Raw genomic sequence first — 27,875 nt, 5'->3', positions numbered from 1 at the left:
TGAAGAGAGCTTGCTAAATAATACTTTAACCATTAAATGTACATGGATTATAGTGGCATTTTGATGTATTTTAAGCATAGATTTTTTGATAAATCAAAGTAAACCAAGAACAAGTTATTATACTATCTCAAAGCCTGTAAGTCACTCATTAAGCACCACATGGCTGAGTGTTCCAGGGCCACTAGACTTAAAATTGGGATGTATTTTTTTTTTTTTTTTTTTTTTTTTTTTGCGGTACATGGGCCTCTCACTGTTGTGGCCTCTCCCATTGCGGAGCACAGGCTCCGGACGCGCAGGCTCAGCGGCCATGGCTCACGGGCCCAGCCGCTCTGCAGCATGTGGGATCTTCCCGGACCAGGGCACGAACCCGTGTCCCCTGCATCGGCAGGCGGACTCTCAACCACTGCGCCACCAGGGAAGCCCTGGGATGTATTATTAATACATTTTAACAGAATATGGTTATTTATCCTTGATAATTTTAATTCTCACTTTTCTTTTGCATTTACCTTTTGATGTTTGTTCCTGAGAAATAAAATCCATGTTTCCTTTGGACTCACAAGCCAAACATGAGCAGCACGTTTTAAATTCACTTGTGATGTCTTGGCAAATCCTGGTGAAGTTTTGAAAACTGGAGTGATTTAGAAAGATTCCCATAATAGTCTGAGTTTCTTTTATTGGTTGCAGAAAAGTCACGAAAGAAAAATTTAAAGAGGAGAATGAATAGGTGAAATTAGGTTGTAAGCATACTTCCAGGCATGATAGCTCCAACGTGTTTCCTATAAAGGAAAAAACAAAACAAAACAAAAAACAACTTTCTTTACTGTAAAATTTTGAGTTTTTGGCATTCAAATGAATACACAATAAGCTCCCAGTTTTTCTTAGGCAGATTCAGTACATTTCAGTTTATCACTGACAAGACTTTGTTTTCACATGAATTAACAATATCTAGTCCATTTAAATATATTTTTTTAATTTGTCAACATTCCCTATTAATTTTCAGAGAAGAGAAGTCCTGCTGAGATCTTTGAAACCCTAGCATTGTAACCATTCTCTTTTCTAGGAAAGTTTTAATGGAGAAACCTTAGTTTCCTCTGAATCCATCTGTTCCCAAATAGAGGTTCAAGTGAATTGCGTGGAGTTGAACAGGGAATGGAAAACTTGAACAGTATCTCTGTATTAGTTTCTGAGGGCTGCTGTAACAAACTACTACAATCTTGGTGGCTTAAAATAAGAGAAATTTATTCTTTTACAGTCCTGAAGGCCAGAAGTTCAATGCCAATGTTTCTGGTCTGAAATCGAGGCGATCCCAAGGCCACACTCCCTCTGAAGACCTTGCACCTCTTCCAAATTTTGGAGACTGTTGGCATTCCTTGGCTTGTGACCATATCACTCCACTCTCTGCTTCCATGGTCACATTACCTTCTCCTCTGTATCTCCATCTCCTACTCTTCTGTCTGTGTCAAATCTCCCTCTGCCTCTCTCTTTTTTTTTTTTTTTTTTTTTTCTTTTTTTCTTTTTTTTTTTTTGCGGTATGCGGGCCTCTCACTGTTGTGGCCTCTCCCGTTGCGGAGCACAGGCTCCGGACGCGCAGGCCCAGCGGCCATGGCTCACGGGCCCAGCCGCTCCGCGGCATATGGGATCCTCCCAGACCGGGGCACGAACCCGTATCCCCTGCATCGGCAGGCGGACTCTCAACCACTGCGCCACCAGGGAGGCCCTGCCTCTCTCTTATAAGGACACTTGTGATTAGATTTAGGTCCCACCGGGATAAGACTCAGGATAATCTCCCCATCTCAAGATCCTTAACTTAATCACATGTGTAGAGACCCTTTTTCCCTATAAGGGAATCTTTATAGGTTCCCAGAGAGTAACACCTGATATATTTGGGTGACCGTTATTCAACCTACTTGAAATTTAATAGGATAACATCATAATTTTTATTTTGGTCTGAAGACAAGTATCAGATTTGGAAATAATGGCATGATAGAAGGAAGACTGAGTTCAAAGCAAAAGACAAAGACTTTAGTGCTAAAGCTGTTATTAGCAAAGATACCTGAATAATTTACTTTGTCTCCACAAGTCTCATTTTCTCATTAGCAAAATAGAGATAAAAACAAGATCCTGCTAACCTTGTGGGGTTATAGTAGCATCAAGTGATATATATGAAAATATTTTTGAAAATTGTTCAAATGTATATTATTAAAATGCAAACCCATATTCCAAAGTAAAAATTTTAAATTCATCCTTTATTTAAGATGACATTATGTAAGATTTAATCCACATGAGTAATTAAAGCTCACTATATGAAAATTGGGAATCCCTATGGAGCAGTAATGATAAACTAAGGAATAGGTAACCTCTTTCAGATATTCTCAGTTTGACAGTCATTTACTAGCATGAGAAAATAGCTGACATGCTCAGTTCCACATTTATGTGGCTTTCTTTACCATTTCTCATAATCATATGGGGCAAAATATATTTTTTAAATTTTCTAAATAATGTGGAGCACAATGGAAGAATTACTTCATTTCTAAGAATGATTACTCCTAGTCATACATCTTGATTCAAACATAAAAGAAAATCAAACTATTGATTGATATTAAAACACATTTTTTATTTGTTGAATTTGTACTGATAGTAATTTCATAATTGTTTCATTACTGATGATTATATTTTTATTACTTAACAAATTAAAGGTTCATTTACCAGCCCTCTACATTTGAAATTGCTTCTGTAATAATTCACATGTAATTTCCAGCTATAAACACATTTCATACTTGAGTTACTATAAAAGTTTTGGGAGGTAGAGATTGTATTTTAGTCAAATACACAATTTTGTAATGTCTCAATATATTTGTAAACAAAGTTGTAATCAAATTAAAGCTAATTTTTTTAAAAATTGTCTTCAATAATAATGTCTCAAAAAGAAGATAGGAATGTACCATTTGATAGGAATCTATAATCTGTAGATTTTTTGTATTACTAAACACATGAAAAACTTATTTCTTGCCATCTTTCCATTTTCCTCACTGGCATTTTTCATCTTATGAAATTTTCAACTTCTTGAATTTATATTCTTATGTTATAACCTAGAAGGGAGATAGAGAAATTTTTACTGTCATAGAGAAATTTTTACTGTCAATATTGCAGTCTTCTTATCCATTAAGTGACAAACTTGGCTTTCTAGAATTGTTGAGATATATCCTTTGTATTTGGCTATGAGGTCATTTTATGATGGTTTTTAAATCTTAGTTTTAAATAATTCAATTAGGAAAGAAAGAAATACAGGACATATCCTTCCCCAGTATAATTTTAAGAAATAAATGAATTCTACTCATTGATTTTTGTTATCAGGTGGGCTGTATTCTCATCTTCATAAACAAGGATATATGAATTTAACTACTGCCATTAATATTGCTGAAAGTCAGACATCTAAATTCTCACTCCCAGAGATAGAAACGCATTCCAGAATTACTCCAGTACTAAGACTGCGATCTTTCAAGATAAGGATATAGAATACTAAGTAGAATTAGGAAAATAAGTTACAGTTATAGGACAAATGCCCAAGTCAATGATGTTTTCTTTTTAAAGAAAAGCAAAAAGTAAGGTTAAACTGTCTTTATTTTCTTTTTTAACTTTTACTGTAAACATATATCATATACAAGCATATATAAAATGTATTGTTCCAGTTAAAGAATAATAAAAATAAACGAACACCCATGTATCTATCACACAGATTAAGAAATAGAATATTAGCAACATCTCTGAAGCACCCTATCCCTCCCTGCCCCTACATACTCCTTCTTTCACAGAGGTTAAGCACCACATTGAATTTTGTTGCATTAGCATACTGTATACATATATATGGAGTATATTGTAGGTATTCATCTATGACTTGATTTTTTTTTGCAGAATATGTTTTAGTTGTGTTGCTACACATGGCTGTAGTTAATTATTTGTGGTACGTTTTGAATGAATATACTACAATTTATATATCTATTCTTCTGACAGTGAGCATTTGGGTTGTTTCTATTTTTGCTGTTCTGGATAATATTGCTATGAACCATAACTCTCATACATTGTTGGTAGGAATGTAAAATAGTACAACCACTTTGGAAAACATTTTTATTTTCTTTAAGTTAAACATATACTTAGCACATGACCCAACAGTTCTCCTAGGAGTTTACAAAAGAGAAATAAAAACATATGCACATATACCTGTACATGAGTTTTCACGGCACCTTTAAAATTTATAATAGCTAAGAACTGGAAACAATCCAAAAGTCCAACAGCTAGTGAATATATAAACAATTCCTGACATAGCCATAGAATGAAATACTACTCAGCAACAAAAAGGAAGAAAATGCTGATACAAACAACAACATGGATGAATCTCAAATGCATTATGCCAAAGGAAAGAAGCCAAACACAAGTGACTATATACTAATGTGATTCCATTCATATGAAGTTCTAGAAAATGGAAAACTATATTGATAGTGGGAGAAGGGTTCTTCTGCAAAGGAGAAAGAAGGACATTTTGGAGGTACTGGAAGGTTGTATAACTTGATTGTGTTGATAATTACATTGCTGTAAACATTTGTCAAACCTCAAACTTTATACTTAAAAATGGCAGCATTTTATTATATGTAAATTATATCTCAATAAAGCTTATTTTAAAATAGTGCTACTATGAATATTCATGAACATGTCTCCTGGTACACAAATACAGAAGTTTCTCTAGCATACATATTGAATGAAATTGTTGGGTATTCAGTATGCACATCTTTGATTTTACTAGAAAATGCCAAATCATTATACAAAGCAGTTGGACCAATTTAATCTCCCACCTGCAGTGTGTAAAGGTTTCCCATTGATGCATATCTTGGCCAGCACTTTTCAAGTTTTGACAGTTCAGTGAATGTTAAATAGAACCTCATCATGGTTTAAAAGTGTATTTTCCTGTTTTTCCCTACTTTTTCTATTTTTCCTTTTTTCCGGTAGGTTGTGTGTCTTTTCCTTATTAATGTTTAGGAGTTTTTAACTTTCCTTTTTAAAATTTTAAGAAGTTCTTTACATTTTTTATCAAGATATCTTCTCACAGTTTGTACCTTGTCCATTCATTTTCTTTATGATCTTTTAGTTAAAGGAAGTTCTTAACTTGAATGTATTGAATTTATCAATCATTTTCTTTACAATTTGTGCTTTGCATCTTGTTTAAGAAATCCTTCTCCTGGACTTCCTTGGTGGCACAGTGATTAGGAATCGCCTGCTAATGCAGGGGACACAGGTTCAAGCGCTGGTCTGGGAAGATCCCACATGCCGCAGAGGAGCTAAGCCCATGCGCCACAACTACTGAGCCTGCACTCTAGAGCCCACGAGCCACAACTACTGAGCCTGTGTGCCACAACTACTGAAGCCTGCACACCTAGAGCCCGTGCTCCGCAACGAGAGAAGCCACTGCAGTAAGAAGCCTGCACACCACAACAAAGAGTAGCCCCCACGCGCCACAACTAGAGAAAAACCCGCGTGAAGCAACGAAGACCCAACGTAGCCAAAAATAAAATAAATAAATAAATAAATAAATTTATTTAAAAAATAATCCTTCTCCTTTAAAAAGATCTTCACCCACATGGTCTTCTAAAAGTTTTGAAGTTTTGCCTTTTATGTTTAAGTTCTTAATCTATCTGATATTGTGTACATTATGAAGTAGGAAACCAGATTAATTTCTCCCACATGTGATAATCGTACTACCAATTATTAAGTAGTCTATCTTTTCTCCACTGTCTGTAATGACATCTCTATAATCTATCAAAGTATCCATGTATGTATGGCTGTGTTTCTAGGTTCTCAATTTTGTTCCATCAGTCCATTTTTCTATCTTGGCAAAGATATCTTACTGACTTAATTACTTTTGCTCTGTAAAGCTCTTATATCTGACAGGAAAAATCCCCTCACCTTGTTCACTTCTTTAGGAACATCTTAGTGCTTCTTGGCCCTTTGCTCTTTCCAATACATTTTAGAATCAGCTAACTAAGTTCAGTGAAGAACCCAGTTGTGATTCTGACTTGAATCTCAAAATCAGTTGGAGAAAAAAGATATGCTACTGAGTTTCTCCTATCACTCCTTTCTTCCTTTCTTTCTCTCTATTTATATAGGTATTCTTTGATATCTTTTAATAAAGCCTCCAAATTTTCACCATTATGGTCCCATATATCTTTTGTTAGATTTCCTCCTGGCTACCTTATTTTTTGTTGCTATTGCCAATAGTATCTTTCAAGAAATACGTTTTCTGTTTATTAGTGGTACATGGAAATACAGTTGACTCTTGGATATCAATTTTATTTTTTACCACTTTGTAAACTTCCTTATTAATTTTAACTTTTCCTATAAATCTTTTGAGTTTTCTCTGCAGATATGCATGTTGACTGCAGATAATGACACTTTTATCTCTTGCTTTTCAATCCTTATACCCTTTATTTCTTTTGCTTGTCTTAATGCACTGACTAGGACTTCCAGTACCATGATAAATAGAGGTGTTGAGAGCGGACATCCTTGCTTGCTCCTGCATGCTTATGATGTTCAACGCTGAGAGTGATGTATAATCATTTTTAGATATCCTCTTTCACTTTAAGGAAGTTCTCTTCTATTCCTAGTTTGCTAAGAGTTTTTAATTATAAGCGTTGTTGAATATAATTGAACGCTCTTTCAACAACTATTGAGATGATTATATAGTCTTTCTTCTTTAATCAGTTAATACAGTGAATTACATTATTAGATTTTCTAATGCTAACTCAATCTTGCATTCCAGGAATAAATCTAATTTGATCATTTTTGTACATTGCTGCAATCAGATTCTTTTTTTTAAATCAGATTCTTAATGTTTTGTTTAAATGTTTTTTACCTATATTTATAAATGAGATTGGCCTGTAAAGTTTTCCTTTTTGTCTTCGTTGGGTTTGGCTACTAAGATATACTAGCCTTAAAAATAAATTGGAAAATGTTCCCCTTTTTCTATTTTCTAAAAAGTTTTATTATAAAATTGCATTTATGCATTGCACAGGGAGATCAGCTTGGTGCTTTGTGACCACCTAGAGGGGTGGGATAGGGACGGCGGGAGGGAGATGCAAGAGGGAGGGGAAATGGGGATATATGTATACGTATAGCTGATTCACTTTGTTATACAGCAGAAACTAACACAACAATGTAAAGCAATTATACTCCAATAAAGATGTTAAAATAAATAAATAAATAAATAAAAATAAAATTGCATTTATCTGTTCAATCCATTTCTTGAAAGTTTGACAGAACTTGCATATAAAAGCATCTGAACCTAGTGCTTTTTCAGGAAAATAAAACCACTGGTTCAATTTTCTTTATTGCTGTATGATTCTTGGGTTTTCCATTTCTTCCCAAGTAAGTTTTGGTAAGTTATATTTTTCTAGAAATGTGTCTTTATACCTTAAATTTATTGACTTAAAGTTATTCATAATAATCGCATTATATTTTAAATTTCTATGTCCCTTTTTCATTCCTAACATTTGTTACTTGTGCCTTCTCTTTTCTGATTATTCAGTTTTAGTAGGTAGAATAATGGCCTCCCTAAGATATCCATATCCTAATTCCCAGAACCTGTGAATATGTTATATTACATGGCAAAGAGGAATTAAGGCAAAAGATGGAATTCAAGTTGCTAATGAACTGTTCTTAAAATAAGGAAATTATCCTGGCTTATCTGGGTGGGCATAATGTAATCATACATGTGTCAGATGGGAGAAAAACTCAACAGGCCATCCCAGGCTTTGAAGATGGAAAGAAGCCACAAGCCAAAGAAAGCAGGCAGCTTCTAGAAGCTGGAAAAGACAAGAAAATGAATGTATTCTTTCCTAGAGCCTCTGAAATGAATGTAACACTACTAACACCTTGATTTTAGCTCAGTGAGAATTCTGTGGGACTTTTACAGGCTGTAAGATAATATATCTGTGCTATTTGGAGCTACTGTTTGTGGTCATTTGTACAGTGGCCATAAGAAACGAATACATCCGTCATTCCAGAAGTGTGTCCATTTAGTCTTTCCAAAGAACCAACTTTTGACTTTATTGATCCTTTCTATTGTATCTTTTCATTTCATTGACTTTTGCTTTTGTCTTTATTATTTCCTGCCTTCTACTTTCTTTGGGTTTATCTCACTGTCCTTCTTCTGACATCTTACATATAAGTACTTATAGCTATAAATTTTCTTCTAAATATCTGCCATTTTTATAATATCCCACAAGTTTTAATAGATGTTATTTTATTATCATTAATTTTTACCATTTTCTAATTTCCATTATGATTTCTTCTCATCCATGGGTTATTCAGAAGTGAACTTTTTACATTTCCAAATACAGTGTTTGTTTTTAGTTTTCTTTTTGTTACTAGATTCTAGCTTAATTGCATTTAGTTAGATATATATTAAAGATGGTTTGAAATTTATTGAGGCTTACGTACTTTCATAACCTCGTATGTGGTGAATTTGTATTAATGTTTCATAAGTGACCCAAAATAATATGTATTTCCAGATGTTGAGTTAAGTATTCTAAATATGTCATTAGATAAAACAAGTTATATAAATTGTTTGAATCATCTGTATTCTTATTATCTGTCTGATTATATTTTATACTGGAGGATCATGTTTAAAATCTCCCACTCTAATAATGAATTTATAAATGTCTCTTTTAAGCTATCTCATTAGGGGCATACAAATTTAGAACTGATAGATATTTTTGTGAAGTGAACTCTTTTCCATACATACTGACCTTCTTTATTGCTAATAATGACTTTGATCTTAAATCTTATATTAAGACAGTGATACGTGCTTTCTTCAATTACTATTTGCACCTTATATTTTTCTCATCCTTTTATTTTTATCTTTCTCATATTCTAATGCTTTAGGTGCATCTCGTTTAAATGTCATATTGCTGAAATTTTTAAAATTTAATCTGATAATTTTTGTCTCTTTACCTGGATCGATTTACCTACTTACATTTACTGAGATCATTGATATATTTGGATTTAACTCCCTCATATTATTTAGTGCTTTCTATTTTTACCACTTTCCCTATTACCTTTCTTGCTATCTATTGATTTAATGATTTTTAAAATTCCATTGTTTTTCTCTTAAGTTATTTGTAGGTTAGACACTATATTTCTATTATTTTAGTAATTTTTAACATGCATCCTTAACAAGTCTAAAGCCAATCAATAATGTTACCCTCTTTCAAACAATATAATGATCTTAGAATACTTTAACTCTTCCTGACTTAAATGCTATTTTTTTTTTTTTTCTTTTTGCGGTATGCAGGCCTCTCACTGTTGTGGCCTCTCCCGTTGCGGAGCACAGGCTCCAGATGCGCAGGCCCAGCGGCCATGGCTCATGGGCCCAGCCGCTCCGCGGCATATGGGATCCTCCCAGACCGGGGCACGAACCCGTATCCCCTGCATCGGCAGGCGGACTCTTAACCACTGCGCCACCAGGGAGGCCCTAAATGCTATTTTTGTACATTTTAGTTCTACCTTGTTTTTTCATTGACACGCAAATTAGTAGTTAATTTTGTTTTATACAGTAATATTTTCAAGCTTTATTTGTATTTATTCATATGTTTATAATTGTTGTTGAGGGTTCTTTTCCTGCCACTTCTTCTTTCATCTCTGTCTTTTCTCCTGGGATTATATTCTTTCTCCTGAAATTAATTCTCTAGCACTTCCTTCACTGAGGATCTGCTGATTATACACAGATTTTGTTCATCTGAAGATATATATCTCACCAATTCTAGATTGACAATAATTTTCCCCAGCACTTAGCAGACATTATTCCATTGCCTTCTGATTTTCATTGTTGCTTTCAAGAAGTGAGTTCTCAGCCTAACTATTGTTCCTTTGAAGACAATCTGCCTTTATCTCTGGTTATTTTTAAGATCTCTTTAGGTTTCATGTTCTACAGAATTTCCTTTTATTTATTCTATCTAGAATTTATTGGGTTTTCTGAATCTGAGGATTTGAGTTCTTCATTGTTTCTGTAAAATTATCAGCCACATCTCTACAAACATTTTCCCCATTCTGTCTCTTCTCTCCTTTCATAGGTTTAGTTAGAAATATCTCCCTTTGTTCTCCCATGGAGAGCTATTTCTAATTCAACTCTGTTTCACATTTTCTATTTCTTTGGTTCTCTGAAATGTGTTCTAAGTAATTTCCTTACATCTACATTCCACTTCATTAATTCATTATTCAGTTGCATCTAATCTATTTATTACATTCCTTGTGTTTCTACTTCAAATTATTATATTTTCGTAATTAGAATTTCTAGTAGGGTTCTTTTTCAAATCTGCCTGGTTATATTTAATAATCTTGTTTCTTAATCATATATTTTGATACCATTTTTAATGTATTGAAACAAATTCAATACTTATTTTATATTTTCTATCTCATAATTCTGATATCTGAATTCTTTAAAGGTCCAACTATATTTGTTGTTTCTGTTGACTCTTGTCAACTGGAGTCTTAATATGTTTTATGATTTTTGATAGTAGCACATGTTCCTTAGAATTTTATTCAGGAATATCTGAGACCTGGTTTGAAGGTATTTTCCTCCAGAGAGGATTGTGTTTGCCTCTACTTGATGTCTAATGGCACCATTAATCCAAAATCACTTTAAATTAAATTTTTGGATTGGGCTTTTCACACCTCATAGACAATGAACCTCAGTATCCAAATTATGACCATCTTGTGTTCACAGACCCTCAAAGGAATTTTTTCCTTACAAAATTTACTTACAAACCAACAGGTTATATTCCTTGATTACTCTTTCATGGAGCATATCATCTTTTGGGTCCCAGACTTACATGTCCTGCCCATGTATGGCCCAATGAAACTGAGACTCTATCCACCAGGAATTGGTAGATGCTCCTAAGGTGACCAATTTCTTCACTCTTGATTATCCACCTAGATTTGTAATTTCTAGTCATTTTCCAACTTTAAGGAGTTTTTTTTATTTTCTTATCAGTTCAACTATGTATTTTTAAAGTTTTTAATATGTTTTATCTCTTATTTTTAGATATTTTGTGCCAGAAGTGTTTTTCAAAGTATGACTGCAAGAACAGAAGTCTCATCTATCTGCTGACCTTCAAAAGTAAGTGAGAATTTATAATAAAACCTTCATTGTTTGGCCCACAATAGGAGCTCCAGAAACTACTTTATGTCATCCTTTCCCAATACCTAGGTTATTCCTCTGTTAATCAGTTGTCAGGGAACTCTAAGGAAGCATGGATTATTTCAGACAATATATATATTCTAAGTGTTATTGCTCCAATATATTAGATATAAACCAGAGAAGATAAAGTTTACCATGAGCTATAGTGAGTACAACTCCTTTGGAGAAGCATTTGGTGATTTCTTATAAAATTAAATATACTCAGCTATTTCACTACTAGATGGTTATCCAATGAAATGAAGACATATATTTATTCAAAGATTTGTAGAAGAATATTCATAACCACATTTTTATAAAAGCCAAAAACTGGAAACAACCCAGTGGTTGAAAGGAAAATTGTAGTGTATTTGGACAATGGGCTACTTGGCAATAAACAGAAGGGAACTACTGATACACTCAATAACATGGATAAATCTCAGAAACATTATACTAAGCTAAAGAAGCCAGACCAAAAGTAGATACTTTGTGATTATTCCATTTATACAAAGTATAAGGGACTTCGCTGGTGATCCAGTGGTTAAGACTCCATGCTCCCAGTGCAGGGGGCCTGGGTTCAATCCTCTGGTCAGGGCACTAGATCCTGCATGCCGCAACTAAGACCTGGTGCAGCCAAATAAACAAATAAACAAATATTTTTAAAAATATATACCAAGTAAGGGGCTTCCCTGGTGGCACAGTGGTTAAGAGTCCGCCTGCCGCTGCAGGGGACACGGGTTCGTGCCCCGGTCCAGGAAGATCCCACATGCCGCGGAGCAGCTAGACCCGTGAGCCATGGCCACTGGGCCTGCGCATCCGGAGCCTGTGCTCCGCAACGGGAGAGGCCACAACAGTGAGAAGCCCACGTATCGCAAAAAAACAAAAACAAAACAAAACAAACAAACATATATATATATATATATATATATATATATATATATATATATATATATATATACACCAAGTATAAGAAGGGACAAAACTAAACTATGGTGAGCTAGGTCAGAAAGTTGCCATGGAGTTGGAAGGAGAGTTGATAGGAAAGAGCAGAAGGAATCTTCCTGAGAGTGATGACAATCTGTACCTTGTATGGGGTGATAGATAGGTGCATACAACTGTGAAAACTCATGAAACTGAACACTTAAGACCTTTCCATGTTATTATATGTAAATTATGTCTTTAAAAAAATAGTCAAACAGAACAAAAGGTAGCCAATTGTTTCTAAAGATCTTTCATCATTACTGGATATTCTGTAGCTAAATTCAGCAATTTAAAAATATTAGCTGCCAGAGGTGTAGACAAGATGGCAGAGTAGGAAGATCTTGAGTTCACATCCTCCCATGGGCACGTGAAAATTACAAATATTTATAGGTCAGCTATCAATGAGAACAACCTGAAGACTAGCAGAAAAGATTTTTCACAATTAAAGGTATAGAGAAGAAAGCACATTTAGATGGGAAGGAGGAGCAGAGACGTGGTACAGTCAAGACCATGCCTCCAGGTAGGTGGCCCACAAATGGGAGCATAATCACAACTGCAAAGGTTCTCGCCACGGAGCAAGGGGTTTGAACCCCACTTTGGGCTCCCTAGCCCAGGGTTTCTGCACCAAAAACATGAGCTCCCAGACCACTTGGTTTTGAAGGCCAGAGGGGTTTATATGTGGGAGAGTCAGAGGGCTGTAGGAAACAGAGACTCCACTGAAAATCTCACACCCCCTAAGTCTCAGCACAGAAGTAGTAATTTGAAAGAAGCCTGGGTCAGGCTGATCCTGGAGAGCCTCCCAGCGACGTGGGAAGCACCTGGGATTCTTGCTTGTGGACATAGATGCTGGTGGCAGCCATTCTTGGGAGCTCATTCTACCACAAGAACACAGGTGCAGGAAAGTGCCATTTTGGAGTCCTCCCTCCAGCCTATTAGCATCAGAGGCTTACCCACCCACTAGCAGGCCAGCCACTAGCACCAGGCCCCCGCAGGCCCCACAGCCACCTGCACCAGGGCCTGGCTCCACCAGCTGGCAAGCAGCCACCACACAAGCAGAGCATGGCAGTCAACCAGCCAGGGGCCAGCCCCGCCTACCAGAGTGCAAACAGTAGTTGGCCCCAAAACAACAAAAGGGCCCACACAGCCAAGTAGGAAGTACCCCTAGAGCATATAGCTCCAGTGACCATGAAGGAGTGTTCTGTTGGGCCCCGTGAGACTTCTCCTACATAAGGCCACTTCTCCAAGATTGGGAAATGTAAATGACCTAATAAATACATATAAATAAACACAGAGAACTGGGCAAAATCCGGAGACAGAGGAATGTGTTCCAAACAAAGGAAAAAGACAAAATCCCAGAAGAACTAAGTGAAGTTGAGACGAGCAATCTATGCAATAAAGAATTCAGGGCAATGATCATAAAGATGCTCAATGAACTCAGAAGAATAAATGAACACAGTGAGAGGTTTAACAAAGAGCAAATATAAAGAAGAACTCAAAAGCTAAAGAATACAATAACTGAAATAAAAAACACACTAGAAGGAATCAACAATAGATTAGATGATACAGAGAAACAGATGAGCAAACGAGGAGACAAAGTAGTGGAAATCATCCAAGTTGAACAGAAAAAGGAATTTTTTTCAATTTCAAGCATACTAATATTTGCATTATAGGGATCCCAGGAGAAGAGATAGAGGGAAATGTGCAGATAATTTATTTGAAGACATAATAGCTAAAAAATTTCCTAACCTGGGAAAGGAAATAGACATCCAGGTTCAAGAAGTACAGAAAGTCCCAAATAAGATGAACCCTAAGTGTTCCACACCAAGATACATTATAATTAAAATGACAAAAATTAAAGATAAAGAGAATCTTAAAATCAGCAAGGGAAAAGCAACTAGTTATGTATAAGGAAACTCCCATAAAACTCTCAGCTGACTTTTCAGCAGAAACTTTGCAGGCCAGAAGGGATATATTCAAAATGATGAAAGGAAAAAAACCTACAACCGAGAACACTCTATCCTGCAAGGCTATCATTCAGATTTGTAGGAAAGGTAAAGAGTTTTACAGATAAGCAGAAGCTAAGAGTTCAGAACCACTAAACTGGCTTTACAAGAAATAGTAGGGGCTTCCCTGGTGGCGCAGTGGTTGCGAATCTGCCTGCTAATGCAGGGGACACGGGTTCAAGCCCTGGGCTGGGAGGATCCCACATGCCACGGAGCAACTAGACCTGTGAGCCGCAACTACTGAGCCTGCACATCTGGAGCCTGTGCTCCGCAACAAGAGAGGCCGCAATAGTGAGAGACCTGCGCACTGCGATGAAGAGTGCCCCCCACTTGCCACAAATAGAGAAAGCCCTCACACAGAAACGAAGACCCAACACAGCAAAAAAAAAAATTAATTAATTAATAAACTCCTACCCCCAACATCTAAAAAAAAAGAAAAGAAAAGAAATATTAAAGGGACTTCTCTAAGTGGAAAAGAAAGACCACAACTAGAAATATGAAGTTACAAAAGGAAAAATCTCATTGGTGAAAGCAAACAGTAGATCAACCACTTATATTATGATGGTTAAAAAACAAAAGTAGTAAAATCATCTATATCTACAATAAGTAGTTAAGGGATACACAAAACAAAAAATGTAAAATATGATGTCAAAGGCATTAAACATTTGGGGGATAGTAAAAATGCAGGGTTATTATAATACATGCAAACATAAGAGATCATCAACTGGGCTTCCCTGGTGGCGCAGTGGTTGAGAGTCTGCCTGCCAATGCAGGGGACACGGGTTTGTGCCCCAGTCTGGGAAGATCCCACATGCCGCAGAGCAGCTGGGCCCGTGAGCCATGGCCACTGAGCCTGCGCGTCCAGAGCCTGTGCTCCGCAACGGGTGAAGACACAACAGTGAGAAGCCCACATACCACCAAAAAAAAAAAAAAAAAGAGATCATCAACTTAAAACAATTACATATATTATAGGTTGTCATATATACCTGTTGGTAACTACAAACCAAAAATCCATAATAGATACTCACACAAAAAACGAAAAAGGAACCCAAAGATAATCATCAAATCACAAGAGAAGAGAGCAAAAGAAGAGGAAAGGAACAAAAAAGGACTGCAAAACAACCCCAAAACAATTAACAAAATGTCAGTAAGTACATACCTATCAATAATTACTTTAAATTTAAGTGGACTAAATGCTCCAATCAAAAGATATAGCATGGCTGAATGCATACAAAAACAAAACCCATATACATGCTGCCTACAAGAAACTCACTTCAGATCTACAGACACACGCAGACTGAAAGTGAGGGGATGGAAAAGAATGCTCCATGCAAATGAAAAATAAAACTGAGGTAACAATAATTATATAAGACAAAATAGACTTCAAAACAAAGGCTATAACAAGAGCCAAAGAAGAACATTATGTAATGATAATGGGATCAATCCAAGAAGGTAAAACAACTCTAAACATATATGCACCCAACATAAGAGCACCTAAGTACATAAAGCACATATTAACAAATGTAAAGAGAGAAATTGACAGTAACACAACAACAGTGAGGGACTTTTAACACCGCACTTACATCAATGGACAGATCATACAGGCATAATATCAATAAGGAAACACTGGCCAACAGATTAGAGCAGATAGACTTAATAGATATACATAAAACATTCCATAGAAAAGCAGCAGAATACACATTCTCTTCAAGTGAACATAAAATGTTCTCCAAGATAGATCTCATGCTACTCCACAACACAAGTCTCAGTAAATTTAAGAAGATTGAAATCTTATCAAGCATCTTTTCTGACTACAACAGTATGAGACTAGAAATCAACTACAAGAAAAAAAACTGCAAAAAACACAAACACATGGAGGCCAAACAATATGCTAAGTGACCAATGGGTCACTGAAGAAATTAAAGAGGAAATCAAAAAATACCTGGACAAATGAAAATGGAAACACAACAATCCAAAATCTATGGCATGCAGCAAAAGCAGTTCTAAAAGGAAAGTTTATAGCAATATAAGCTTACCTCAGGAAACAAGAAAAATAAATAAACAATCTAACCTTACACCTAAAGGAACCAGAAAAGGAAGACAAAGTTAGCAGAAGGAAAAAATCATAAAGATCAGAGCAAAAATAAATGAAATTGAGACTGAAAAAAAAAAAAACAGAAAAGATCAGTGAAACTAAGAGCTGGTTCTTGGAAAAGATAAACAAAATTGATGACCCTTTCACCAGACTATCAAGAGGAAAGGATGGCTTCCCTGGTGGCACAGTGGTTAAGAATCCATCTGCCAATGTAGGAGACATGGGTTCGAGCCCTGGTCCAGGAAGATCCCACATGCCGTGGAGCAGCTAAGCCCGTGTGCCACAACTACTGAGACTGCGTGCCTAGAGCCCATGCTCTGTGACAAGAGAAGCCACCGCAATAAGAAGCCCTCACACTGCAACGAAAAGCAGTCCCTGCTTGCCACAACTAGAGAAAGTCTGCACACAGCAACGAAGACACAACCGAGCCATAAACAAACAAACAAACAAATAAATAAAATTTTAAAAAGAGAGAGAGAGAAAAGGAGACAGCCCAAATAAATAAAATCACAGTAGTTACAACCAACATCACAGTAATAAAAAGGAATCATAAGAGATTAGTACAAACAATTATATACCAATAAAAAGGACAACCGAGAGAAATGGATAAATTCCTAGAAACGTTCAATCTCCCAGGACCAAATCAGGAAGAAATAGAAAGTATGAGCAGACTGATTAGCAATAATGAAATTGAATCAGTAACTTTAAAACTCCCAACAAACGATAGTCCAGGACCAGAGAGCTTTGCAGGTAAAGTCCACCCAACATTTAAAAAGAGTTAATACCTATCCTACTTAAACTATTTCAAAAAATTTAAAGGGAAGGAATGCCTCCAAACTCATTCTACAAAGACGGCATCACTCTGATACAAAAACCAGATAAAGACACCACCAAAAACAAAAAGAAAATTATAGGCCAATATCACTGAAAATATTAGCAAACCAAAGTCAACAATACATTAAAAGGATCATACACCATGATCAAGTGGGATTTATCCCAGAGATACAAGGATGGCATTTTTCACAGAACTAGAACAAATAATTCTAAAATTTGTATGGAACCACAAAACCACAAAGACCCCGGATAGTTTAAAAAAAAAAATCTTAAAAAAGAAAAGCTTGAGGTATCACACTACCTGATTTCAAATTATACTACAAAGCTACAGTAATCAACGAGTATTACTGGCACAAAACAGATACATAGATCAATGGAACAGAATAGAGAGCTCAGAAATAAACCCACACTTAAATGGTCAATTAATCTATGACAAAGGAGGCAAGAATATGCAATGAGGAAAAGACAGCCTCTTCAATAAACAGTGTTGGAAAAACTGGACAGATACATGCAAAAGAATCGAACTGGAGTACTTTCTCACACCATATACAAAAATGAACTGAAAATGGATTAAAGACTTAAATGTAAGACTTAAAACCATAAATCTTCCAGAAGAAAACATAGGCAGTAAGTTCTTTGATATTGGTCTTATTAATATTTTTGGATCTGTCTCCTGAGGCAAGGGAAGCCAAAGCAAAAATAAACAAAAAGGACTACGTCAAACTAAAAATCTTTTGCACAGTGAAGGAAAATAGCAGCAAAATGAAAAGGCTGCCTACTGAATGAGAGAAGATACTTGCAAACAGTGTATCTGATAAGGGGTTAATATCACAAAGAGCTCATACAATTCAACAGCAAAAAAATCCAACAACTAAATTAAAAATGGGCCAAGGACCCAAATAACATTTTCCAAAGAAGACATACAGATGGCCAACAGACACATGAAAAGATGCTCAACGTGACTAATCATCAGGTAAATGCAAATCAAAATCACAATAAGATACCACCACACACCTGTCAGAATGGCTATTATAAAAATACAACAAATAGGGCTTCCCTGGTGGCGCAGTGGTTGAGAGTCCACCTGCCGATTCAGGGGACACGGGTTCGTGCCCTGGTCCGGGAAGATTCCACATGCCGCGGAGCGGCTGGGCCCGTGAGCCATGGCTGCTGAGCCTGTGCATCCGGAGCCTGTGCTCCGCAACAGGAGAGGCCACAACAGTGAGAGGCCCGCGTATCCCCCCCCCCAAAAAAAAAAATACAACAAGTAAGTGTTGGCAAGAATGTGAAGAAAAGGATACCCTTGTGCACTACTGGTGGGAATGTAAACTGGTGCAACCACTATGGAAAATAGTATGGAGGTTACTCAAAAAATAAAAACAGAACTACCATATGATCCAGCAATTCCGTTTCTGGGTATTTTTCCAAAGAAAACAAAAACACTAATTTGAAAAGATATATGCATCCCTATATTCATTGCAGCATTATTTACAATAACCAAGCTATGGAAGCAACCTAAGTATCCACTGAGAGATGAATAGATGAACAATATGTGGTATACACAGTTGACCCTTGAACAACACAGGTTTGGAACTGCATGGGTCCAAACTTCTACATGGATTTTTTTCAATAGTAAATACTACAGTACTACAAGATCCACAGTTGATTGAATCTGCAGATGCAGAACAGTGGGTGGGTGTGGAGGAACTGCATGTTTGGAGGGCCAATTATAAGTTATGCATGGATTTTTTACTTTAAGGAGGGTCAGCACCCCTAACAACTGTGTTGTTTAAGGGTCAATTGTATATTCAATAGAATATTGCTCAGCCATAGAAAATAACGAAATCTTGACGGTTGTGACAACATGGATGGACCTAGAGGGTATTATGTAAGTAAAATCAGTCAGACAGAGAAAGACAAATACTGTATGATTTCACTTATATGTGAAATCTAAAAACAAAACAAACATCAAAACAGAAACAGGCTCATACAGAACAAACTGGTAGTTGTTAGAGGGGAGAGGGGTGAGGGGAAAAGTGAAATAGATGAGAGAGATTAACTCTCAGGGATGTAATGTCCAGCCTAGGGAATATAATCAATAATATTGTAAAAACTTTATATGGTGACAGATGGTAACTAGACTTATTGTGGCAATCATTTTGTAATATATAAAGATATCAAATCACTATGTTGTACACCTGAAACTAATATAGTATGGTAAGTCAATTATACTTAAATTTAAAATTTTTAATTAAAATATTCTTGTCTCTAACCACATAAACAGCATAAAAGATATGCCATGATAAATTTCTATTCCACAAGAATTAAAATATGCATATTGGTTGCCAGGATAGAAGTTCATGGCTTAGCTGCCTAATTTACAAAGACGTTAGTTAATATATATTGCTTTCCTTTGGTCACAGGTCTGCTTCTTTAACAACTGGCATAGACTCAAAAGAGTATCAATTTCAATAGCAAAAACTCAATTACATTTCCATTTGAGTACAATAGTTGAAGCTTCTCTAGCAATACTGAGCAGGAAAGGGTGAAAAAATATCATGTTGTGTATGGATGATACATCCATGGTGGTAACCAGATTAGGAAAAGGGCAGTCTAGAGAGAATATAGATTTATTCAGAGTTCATTTGGGAAAGACAATATAAAATATTTCCTAGGAGGAAGGGGCAAGGTTTGGGATCACTTTTAACCTATGGTCGCTGTATATGAATGGCAGGTTTGGGACATAAGAAAGAGATTACTGGTTTTATTTGTCAAAACAAGGAAAGTAAATGCACACTGTGAAATTCTCCATTGGGGAAAAAAATGGTAGGTAAATGATTCAGGGTAAAGTGATGCATATCTTTTAAGTAAAATATTCTGTGAAATAAATTTCAGAGGCTGCACAACCTAAAAGTTCTAGTTTGTGGTGAAATTTTATGTTTCAAAAATGTAAGATGAAGATAATAATGCCTGGCCTACCTAAATTAAAAGATGGTTGTGAGGGTCTGATGGGAAATACTTCCTTCCAGAAAGCATTTTCTTTTTTATTTCCTTTATAATATTTTTAATTGCCTTTACAATATGACTCAGAAATTTCACTTAAGCACAAATTGAGTGCCTTCTAATGTGGCGGGTACATCCTAAGTGATTGAAATATGAACAAAACAGACAACAAAACCTCATTTTCATTGAGCTTACGTTCTATTTGGAGAAATCAGGCAACAAAAAATATAAGCAATAAATAAGTAAATAATATAGGTGGTAAGTGCTATGGAGAAAAGAAACAGAGCAGTATAAGGGGAATATACCTCACCATATTAATGTTTTAGAGAAAGCCATTTTTTCTATGAAAACAAAAAAGATATTCCGAGAGAACATTTATCTACCAATGCAAATGAATGAGACATGTAGTGAGAAAGCTTCCCAAGCAAGGGTTATTGGTATTGTAACCTCCCCTATGAGAGAATAAGGCCAATTCTGCCAAAGCAGTGAAAAGCATTATGTTCAGCGGTATTTTTTTTGCCAGTACGTATGTCTAAGATATATATGTAAAAATACCATGTCCATTAGTAGCCATTTTAAAACTATAATGATTCAGAAAATTCAGTAAGAAATAAAATCTTAAATAAAAGCAAATTTATCCATCTAGGCTTATTCCTTCTTCCTGTAGATTTTCAGAATAGTCTCCCTTGAGAATGATGCTTCACCATTAATGAGTTGAAATCTTTAATGAGTTAAAATGAGTTATTATATGTAAAAGTACTTGGTATATAGTACCTGCATATGTATGTATAAATATTTGTTAAATTTTTAAAAAACATTTTTTAATAGTCATGACTATATCCCGAACCTGATTGGGGATTACTGATTAAATTATTAATGCATCAGCCAATAAGAAAATAAAGTGCCCATTTTTTGAGAATTAAGATAAGAATTTCTCAAATTAATTGCAGTTACCCTGATTACACTGGTCTTTATAATATATATAAGTAATGTGTACATACGCTCATATACTTCAAGGTTTATCCTATAGTTTGTAAGCATTTGAGGTTCCTTTATCCTTTGTTTTCTTCCATTTCACTGCTCACTATACAGCCATTTCCATCAGAAAGTGTGAAGTGGAAGGGAAATGAAAGCTGGTAAACATAGTGTATGCCAGTTTGGCTCTTAAAAGTAAGAGAGGAAATGAAAACAGCTAGATGAAATTAGGTATGAGGTGTTTTCATCTGTGCTATTCCTGGTCCTCATCACCACAGTCAGGAATATACTCACATAACTCACTAAAATTTCTGGCTTCAAGAATTTCTGAGATATAAATACGAGTATATTTTATTTGAAAATCAATAACAATTGCTTCTTTTAGAAAGTGCTCCTGCAAGTAGCTAAGGAGAAATATTAGGTGATCATTAGAACTCTGACAATTATTTCTCTTTGTGAATGAAAATGGAAGAAACATCCTCCCCCAGACAGGACTGGAAGCGACTTTTATGTTCCCATTGCATCTTTTTAACGTTGCTATTTTCATGATTACAGTATTGTATTTAATTATTTACCAGTCAGTCCTTCCCTTGACTGAAAACTTTTTGAAGGAAGAATTGCCTTCATTTTTGTATCCTTGGGTTCCTAGTACAGTTAGACACTATTCATAAGTGAAAGAATAAATAAATAAAAGATCACTGAGATTTATATGAGTTAACCAGGTCTCTCTCTCTCTCTTAAACACTGTAAGTCCACCTAAAGCAAGTTGATAAAACATCTCTTATTTGGAACAACCCAGCTCCCTTAATTTCAAGAAGCTCTGAATAAATATATATCCATACCCTTTCATATATCTATTATCTAATGCAATATAAGAGTATGAAACCTTTATATTAACTACTGTGTCTCAGTATAAGCTGCCTTTCCAATAAACTGAAAACTAGAATAAGCTATCTTGCCCGTGCAAACCAATGCAAAGTCATTAAAAGTCCCAAACACCATTAAAGAAGTTCCCCATCTTTGCTAAAGTTAGACTAAATAGCTTATACTATGTAATTATAATAATTGAATATTCTGTGTAATGATTATTCAGATACATTCTTGATGAAAAATGATCAAACACAGTGCTCTATTTTTAACTTAGGCCTTCAGAGGATTTATTATTTTGAAATCAAATCCATTAAACCTGGTGAATACATTATTCCTCATTAAGATTCCTTTTGAATTCATTCGACATGTTAAAGACAGTGTATCAATAAATAACTTGCAAGTAAAAATCATTTTATAATATTCATCTTAGAAATTAAAGTGAATAGAATATAAGAATGGAAAAAAGCCACAAGTAACTGATAGGAAGGGTAAGACTACATGGGAAACTGTCAAGGTTAATTTTAGCACTTCTGGAACTCTTTTATCTTATCCTCTAAATAATCTGACTAGATATTTTATTTTATGAAATACATCAGTTAACAAGTCAACTCATTTCATAAGTCAACTTATTGTGATTAAAAATTATTTTAGGGCTTCCCTGGTGGCACAGTGGTTGAGAGTCCGCCTGCCGATGCAGGGGACACGGGTTCGTGACCCGGTCTGGGAAGATCCCACATGCCGCAAAGCGGCTGGGCCCGTGAGCCATGGCCGCTGGGCCTGCGCGTCCGGAGCCTGTGCTCCACAATGGGAGAGGCCACAACGGTGAGAGGCCCGCGTACCGAAAAAAAAAAAAAAAAAAAAAATTATTAAAAAAAAAGACAAAACAATTATGTGCCCTTAGTTTAATCAATGTAGAACTGTATAAAATGAAGCTATATAAACTTGCTCCTGGTGATCCATAAACCATTATAAAATATAAAGCATTATTATTACACTATTGCATGTGTAAAACATTTTGCCTAAGAATCAACTTTTCATTTATGGCAGCTCTGTGCAAAATTCCTTCTACCACAAAATGGTGGTTTTCAAACAGTTTTGTTTGTTGGTTCCAAGGAGAGTTCCTTTGAAACAAAATTCTCAGATAAATCCATCACTCTAAAAAGAGTTGGAGGAAATATCTACGTTGCTCTTGGACAAGGAAAAGAGAAATGGGTATTTTAAATTTTAGGAGGCAGTAAAGGTAGTATTGGAAGCTATTGTAATCAGTTAAGAAGCTAAGAGTACAAAATCATTATCAATGATGGTTGATTATTGTCGAGACATCTGCCCCCAAAAGAAAAACTTTTAACACGCTCTTGTAGTCACCAGTTCTCACAAAACACTAACCAATACTTAGCAAATAGATCATTAAATCTTTTAGACTGATTACCTGGTTTTCATTAGATCCAACCTGATTTTCTTTGGAGGTGCTAGATACATCTATCTGACCTACCTTAGACAGCTATTAAATGAGCTACCCCTCAGCCCACAATAGCTTAAAAATTGAAATAGGTTATCTCCATTCCAATTCTAACTATTTCTTTTATATTTTCACTCAGTGAAATCAAGAATTAAAATGTATGCTATGATTGCTTAATCTAAGCAACATAATGCCAGAAAACCAAGAATAATTTGAAAAATTCAATTATTCACAAAATGGACATTCATAGTGTTTATTTATCAAAAAAATTTTATCTGCTACTTCACATCATGTATATGCAATATTAAATAATCATTGCAATATGTTACCAAATGTTATTAGCAAAAGTATTTTCATCTGGCCACTTAGTATTATGTATATAATAAATAATAATTGATAATAATATACAATATATACATGTATATATATTATATACAATATAATAGATAATAATATACAATATATACATATATATTATATACAATATAATAAATAATAATATACAATAAATAATCATTGCAAAAAGTCATGAAATATAAGCTTTTCTCTGATTTTAATCAAATTCATATGATAACTTTTTAATGATAGAACACAACATTTTCTGTTTATTTTTTCTTATAAAATGCTAGGGAGCACAATTACCATTCAAACAATCACACTAATATATTTTCAAATCTTTTACTGACACATAAACATAGTTTAAATTTACATCTATTTATTTTCCTACCCTAGGTTTCAGCAATATCACAATTTTCTGAAATATACACAAAGCTAATTTTGTTCCATTTTTCTCTAGTTGCAAATATGCACAGGCATACACCTGCTTAAATTTGCACCTATCTTATTTTGAAAAAAATCTAAATACATTTCCATAAAGTGACAGTAAGTGATGTGCATGAAATCGTTGTGATAGAGGGAATTCAAGCATTTTTAACATAGTAAATGTTACTTTCTTTATAAAATAATTCTAGAATGTAAAAGCATACTTAAAACTGTTTTGAAGGAAACTTTCAAAGAGCAAAATCATATGATAAGATTATTGTAAACTCAATGTTTGAAAGCTAGACTACAGATTTCAAGTATTTCTTTTCATTTTTTCATTTCATTATTGTATGCTACAATACTTAAGTACTGTACTATATTGTACTATATAACAGTCAACTAAAATTGCAATCTCACTTTATTAGCTTTTCAGACATAGAACTTCAGCCCACACAACGTGTACTAAAAAAAAGGCCTTTCCTGTAACCATTAGCTGACATAAGTTTTAAAAATTAAAAAAGAAAAATAGATTGTAATTAAATACTCACCGTTCGGTGTCTTGAAATATTCTGGCAAAATTAAAATGAACGTGATCACCATGGCCAAAAGTAATTTAAGGAGGGCTGTATTTGTCATGTCTCTTCACATGACACATGTGTTCTCATCAAGTACATTGATGGCATGTTTCTTCCTGGTTTAAGTTTCATCTCTGCGGTACTTTGTTTATACAGTTTACCTCATACTCACTTCCTTTTTTATAAAAAGGAGGCCTTGAACTGAGACTTCTTCATTTTTGAGTCACTTTCCACTAAGAAAACTATCTTCTAGCAAGCACTTTCAAACTGTCTTCTAAACAAGAAAGAATAAAGAAATGATCTCAGGAAGTAAAGGGGTCTTGTTCTCATCTGAATTTGAAGCTATTTTCCTACACTTACCAATCTATGTGAGTAAATATAAACCCACAATATACTCACCAAAAGTGAAATGATGAATGTCAGTTATGTCCAGGTTGTAAGAACGTCATTCATTCATTTACTTATTAAGTGATTATTGACCCACTTTTAAGTGCATTGTCCTGGATTCTGGTGTTCAGAAAATATGTCTAGAAGACAGTAAACAGTATAAAATGTAAGGATAAATTAAAAAGACACGTAAAATTTTGGCTCTACTTTACTACATTGTATAAAAGCAATAGAATGGTACTTATTATCATTGTACCTATAAATACAGTGATTATTTTTACAGAATCCACATTTTCAGTTCCCATTTCAAAAAAAGATCTTTCATTACAGTAATTCCAGTGAAATAAAATGCATTGTCTTAGAATATAAATGAAGGGTAGGCAAAAGTCATGGTGAATCTAGAATATGTGCAAACAAGTATTTTTATTCTATTGTTCTTGTTTTCTGGTTTTAAAAAAAAAAATGGTATCAGATATGTCCAATCTTTTCTCCCTGCTCATTCCCTCTTGTACCCTCACCACCCATCCATTTCCATTTATCCTATTTCTCGTTCTTTACCCACCCAGCCCTGAGCTTTATGGAACAATGGGTGAGCTGGGGGTAGGAAGCAGGGAACAAAGGTCATCCTGTGAATATATTGTGAATATGAATTAACTGTCTTTTCTTCTGATTGGGTGCAACAATTTGTTGGACAAATGGGAATCATGGACCTTAGGACTTGAGTCTAAAAACAGTCAAAATGGGTGTATGACTTCAAACATAGGATTTATTTTATGACCAGCATCAAGGATCATTCAAAGGAAGAGAGGAATTGATGAGAGTTATGGCCTGCACCAATTACTGGACTGAGATATATTGGATTACAGGTCAGGCAGTGTCTTCAGGAGAGATTCTGGTAAGGAGGGATGGGAAACCCTGTTCCTTAATTCTTACAGGTATCACTAAGTGGTCACTGGACTCTCTACTCCCCATTTTGACCCTGTTTTGATTCCCTCAGACATTCGAACTCTTATTTATGAATACAAACATTCCAACCATAACTTTACCAATGGTGATAAAATTGATCAAGAAAGTATTTACTTGACATAGCACTATTAAGTCAGTTTAATTCCTGGATGAATTTTCTTATAAGAGCAGTTAAACCACTTCTATATTTTTCCCCTTTAATTTTGATTTTACTGAAACTACTTTTGTTAGTACCTGTCCCTTTTTATGAATGACAGCACTTTGGTTCATTTATTAATTATTTTGTCCATATTAAATTTTATGGATTTGTGAGTTTTTTGTTTGTGTGGTAGTATTTCTTATAGATCTGCTTCTTTCCTTGCTACTCCCTTCCCTGCAATATGAACTCAGGCTGCTAAACTTATTCCTGAACACCTAGAAGATAAACTTCCCTAGCGGCTCCATGGGTCCTTTGTCAATATGGGCTGTTCCATGTTCTCTGCAGCTGACTTCTCTGGTGTGTACAGATGGTGGATGTCAGAAGACCAGTCCAGGGTCCCTTAGTCCCAGGCCACTGCCTGGCTGCTCTGAGGATGTAGGGGCTCAGTGTCTCAGACCTGGCCTATAATCCATTTGCTGGATACCAGTGTATCATCTCTGATTTAGCAAATCATGAGAAAATTGTGGTATTCCTTCAGATATTTCAAGAATCTTTTATTGTTCTTGATTGTTCTATTATATTTTAATTTAATTTTCATAAATACTTTTGATCTTTCTGCTTACAGTTACTAATAGCTTAAAGGGTTAGCAGAACAATAGCCAACAAGAAGTTCCAAGTACCCCTTGGGTCAAATCCTCCAAGATTCAATAGCAAGGGTGAAAAGAGCTGAAGTATCTTGCTTTTTCTGACTGCCATGATTCATCCACTAAAATGTTTTATTACTGACATTGCCACATAAAGTATGTCATTAAATATTTGCATTTTAAACACCACCAATCACTAAAATTTAAGAATTAGGCTGAAGTTTCTTGTAGGTAATCCAACTTAAAATGATAGTGCCTTAGAAATAAATAAATATAGGTTGTGTTAACTCTTAATTTTATTTAACTTTTAATTTTAATTTGAAGGTAGAACAGAAGCAGCAGAAAAGTAAGAAACAAATAAGTAGATAAGCAGCTAGTGGTGTGTAAGAAACTTTGTTTAACAATGTTATTTGTGGCTTTGAAGGCCAGAGTAAGCTCTAAACCTTTAAGTGTGTGACTCTGAGTTACTGTTAGAATTTAATGTGAATATTTACCCTAAGGTACTGTGAGAAGCCCAGGAGACTCCCAGAGCCTGAGAAGTGCATAAGGGTAAAGGACACTCCTCTTTAGATGTCCCCCATTGCATCTGTGCTCTCCTTTCTTTCATATTTCTGTACCATCACCTCTCTGTCAGCCAAACATGAAAACTCTACAGAATAAGTTATTTCTAAAGACTATTTGATGTAAAATAGATAGCTAGTGGGAAGCAGCCGCATAGCACAGGGAGATCAGCTCCCTGTTTTGTGACCACTTAGAGGGGTGAGATAGGGAGGGTGGGAGGCAGACGCAAGAGGGAGGAGATATGGGGATGTATGTATATGTATAGCTGATTCACTTTGTTATACAGCAGAAACTAACACACCATTGTAAAGCAATTATACTCCAATAAAAATGTTAAAAAAATAAAATAAAGACTATTTGATTTTTTAATGGTTCATAGATCAAAATTTATTTAAGCATA

General features: G+C 35.1%; 1 protein-coding gene across 1 annotated transcript in view; it reads right to left on the bottom strand.

Moving 5' to 3' along the window:
• TMEM156 (transmembrane protein 156) overlaps window positions 1-24,839 on the bottom strand; it is a 50,446-nt gene extending 25,607 nt beyond the window's left edge. The window contains exons 1-2 of the mRNA XM_060091547.1: window positions 24,752-24,839; window positions 507-776 (exon numbers count right to left, since the gene is read on the bottom strand). Of these exons, the coding sequence (XP_059947530.1) occupies window positions 507-776; window positions 24,752-24,839 (358 nt within the window). The remainder of the gene's footprint in view (window positions 1-506; window positions 777-24,751) is intronic.
• Between the last annotated feature and the right edge of the window lie 3,036 nt (window positions 24,840-27,875).

This window comes from Mesoplodon densirostris, chromosome 1 (assembly GCF_025265405.1).
Source record: "Mesoplodon densirostris isolate mMesDen1 chromosome 1, mMesDen1 primary haplotype, whole genome shotgun sequence".
In the NCBI taxonomy this organism is placed as follows: Eukaryota; Metazoa; Chordata; class Mammalia; order Artiodactyla; family Ziphiidae; genus Mesoplodon; species Mesoplodon densirostris.
This window is presented reverse-complemented; position numbering and strand designations above follow the sequence as displayed.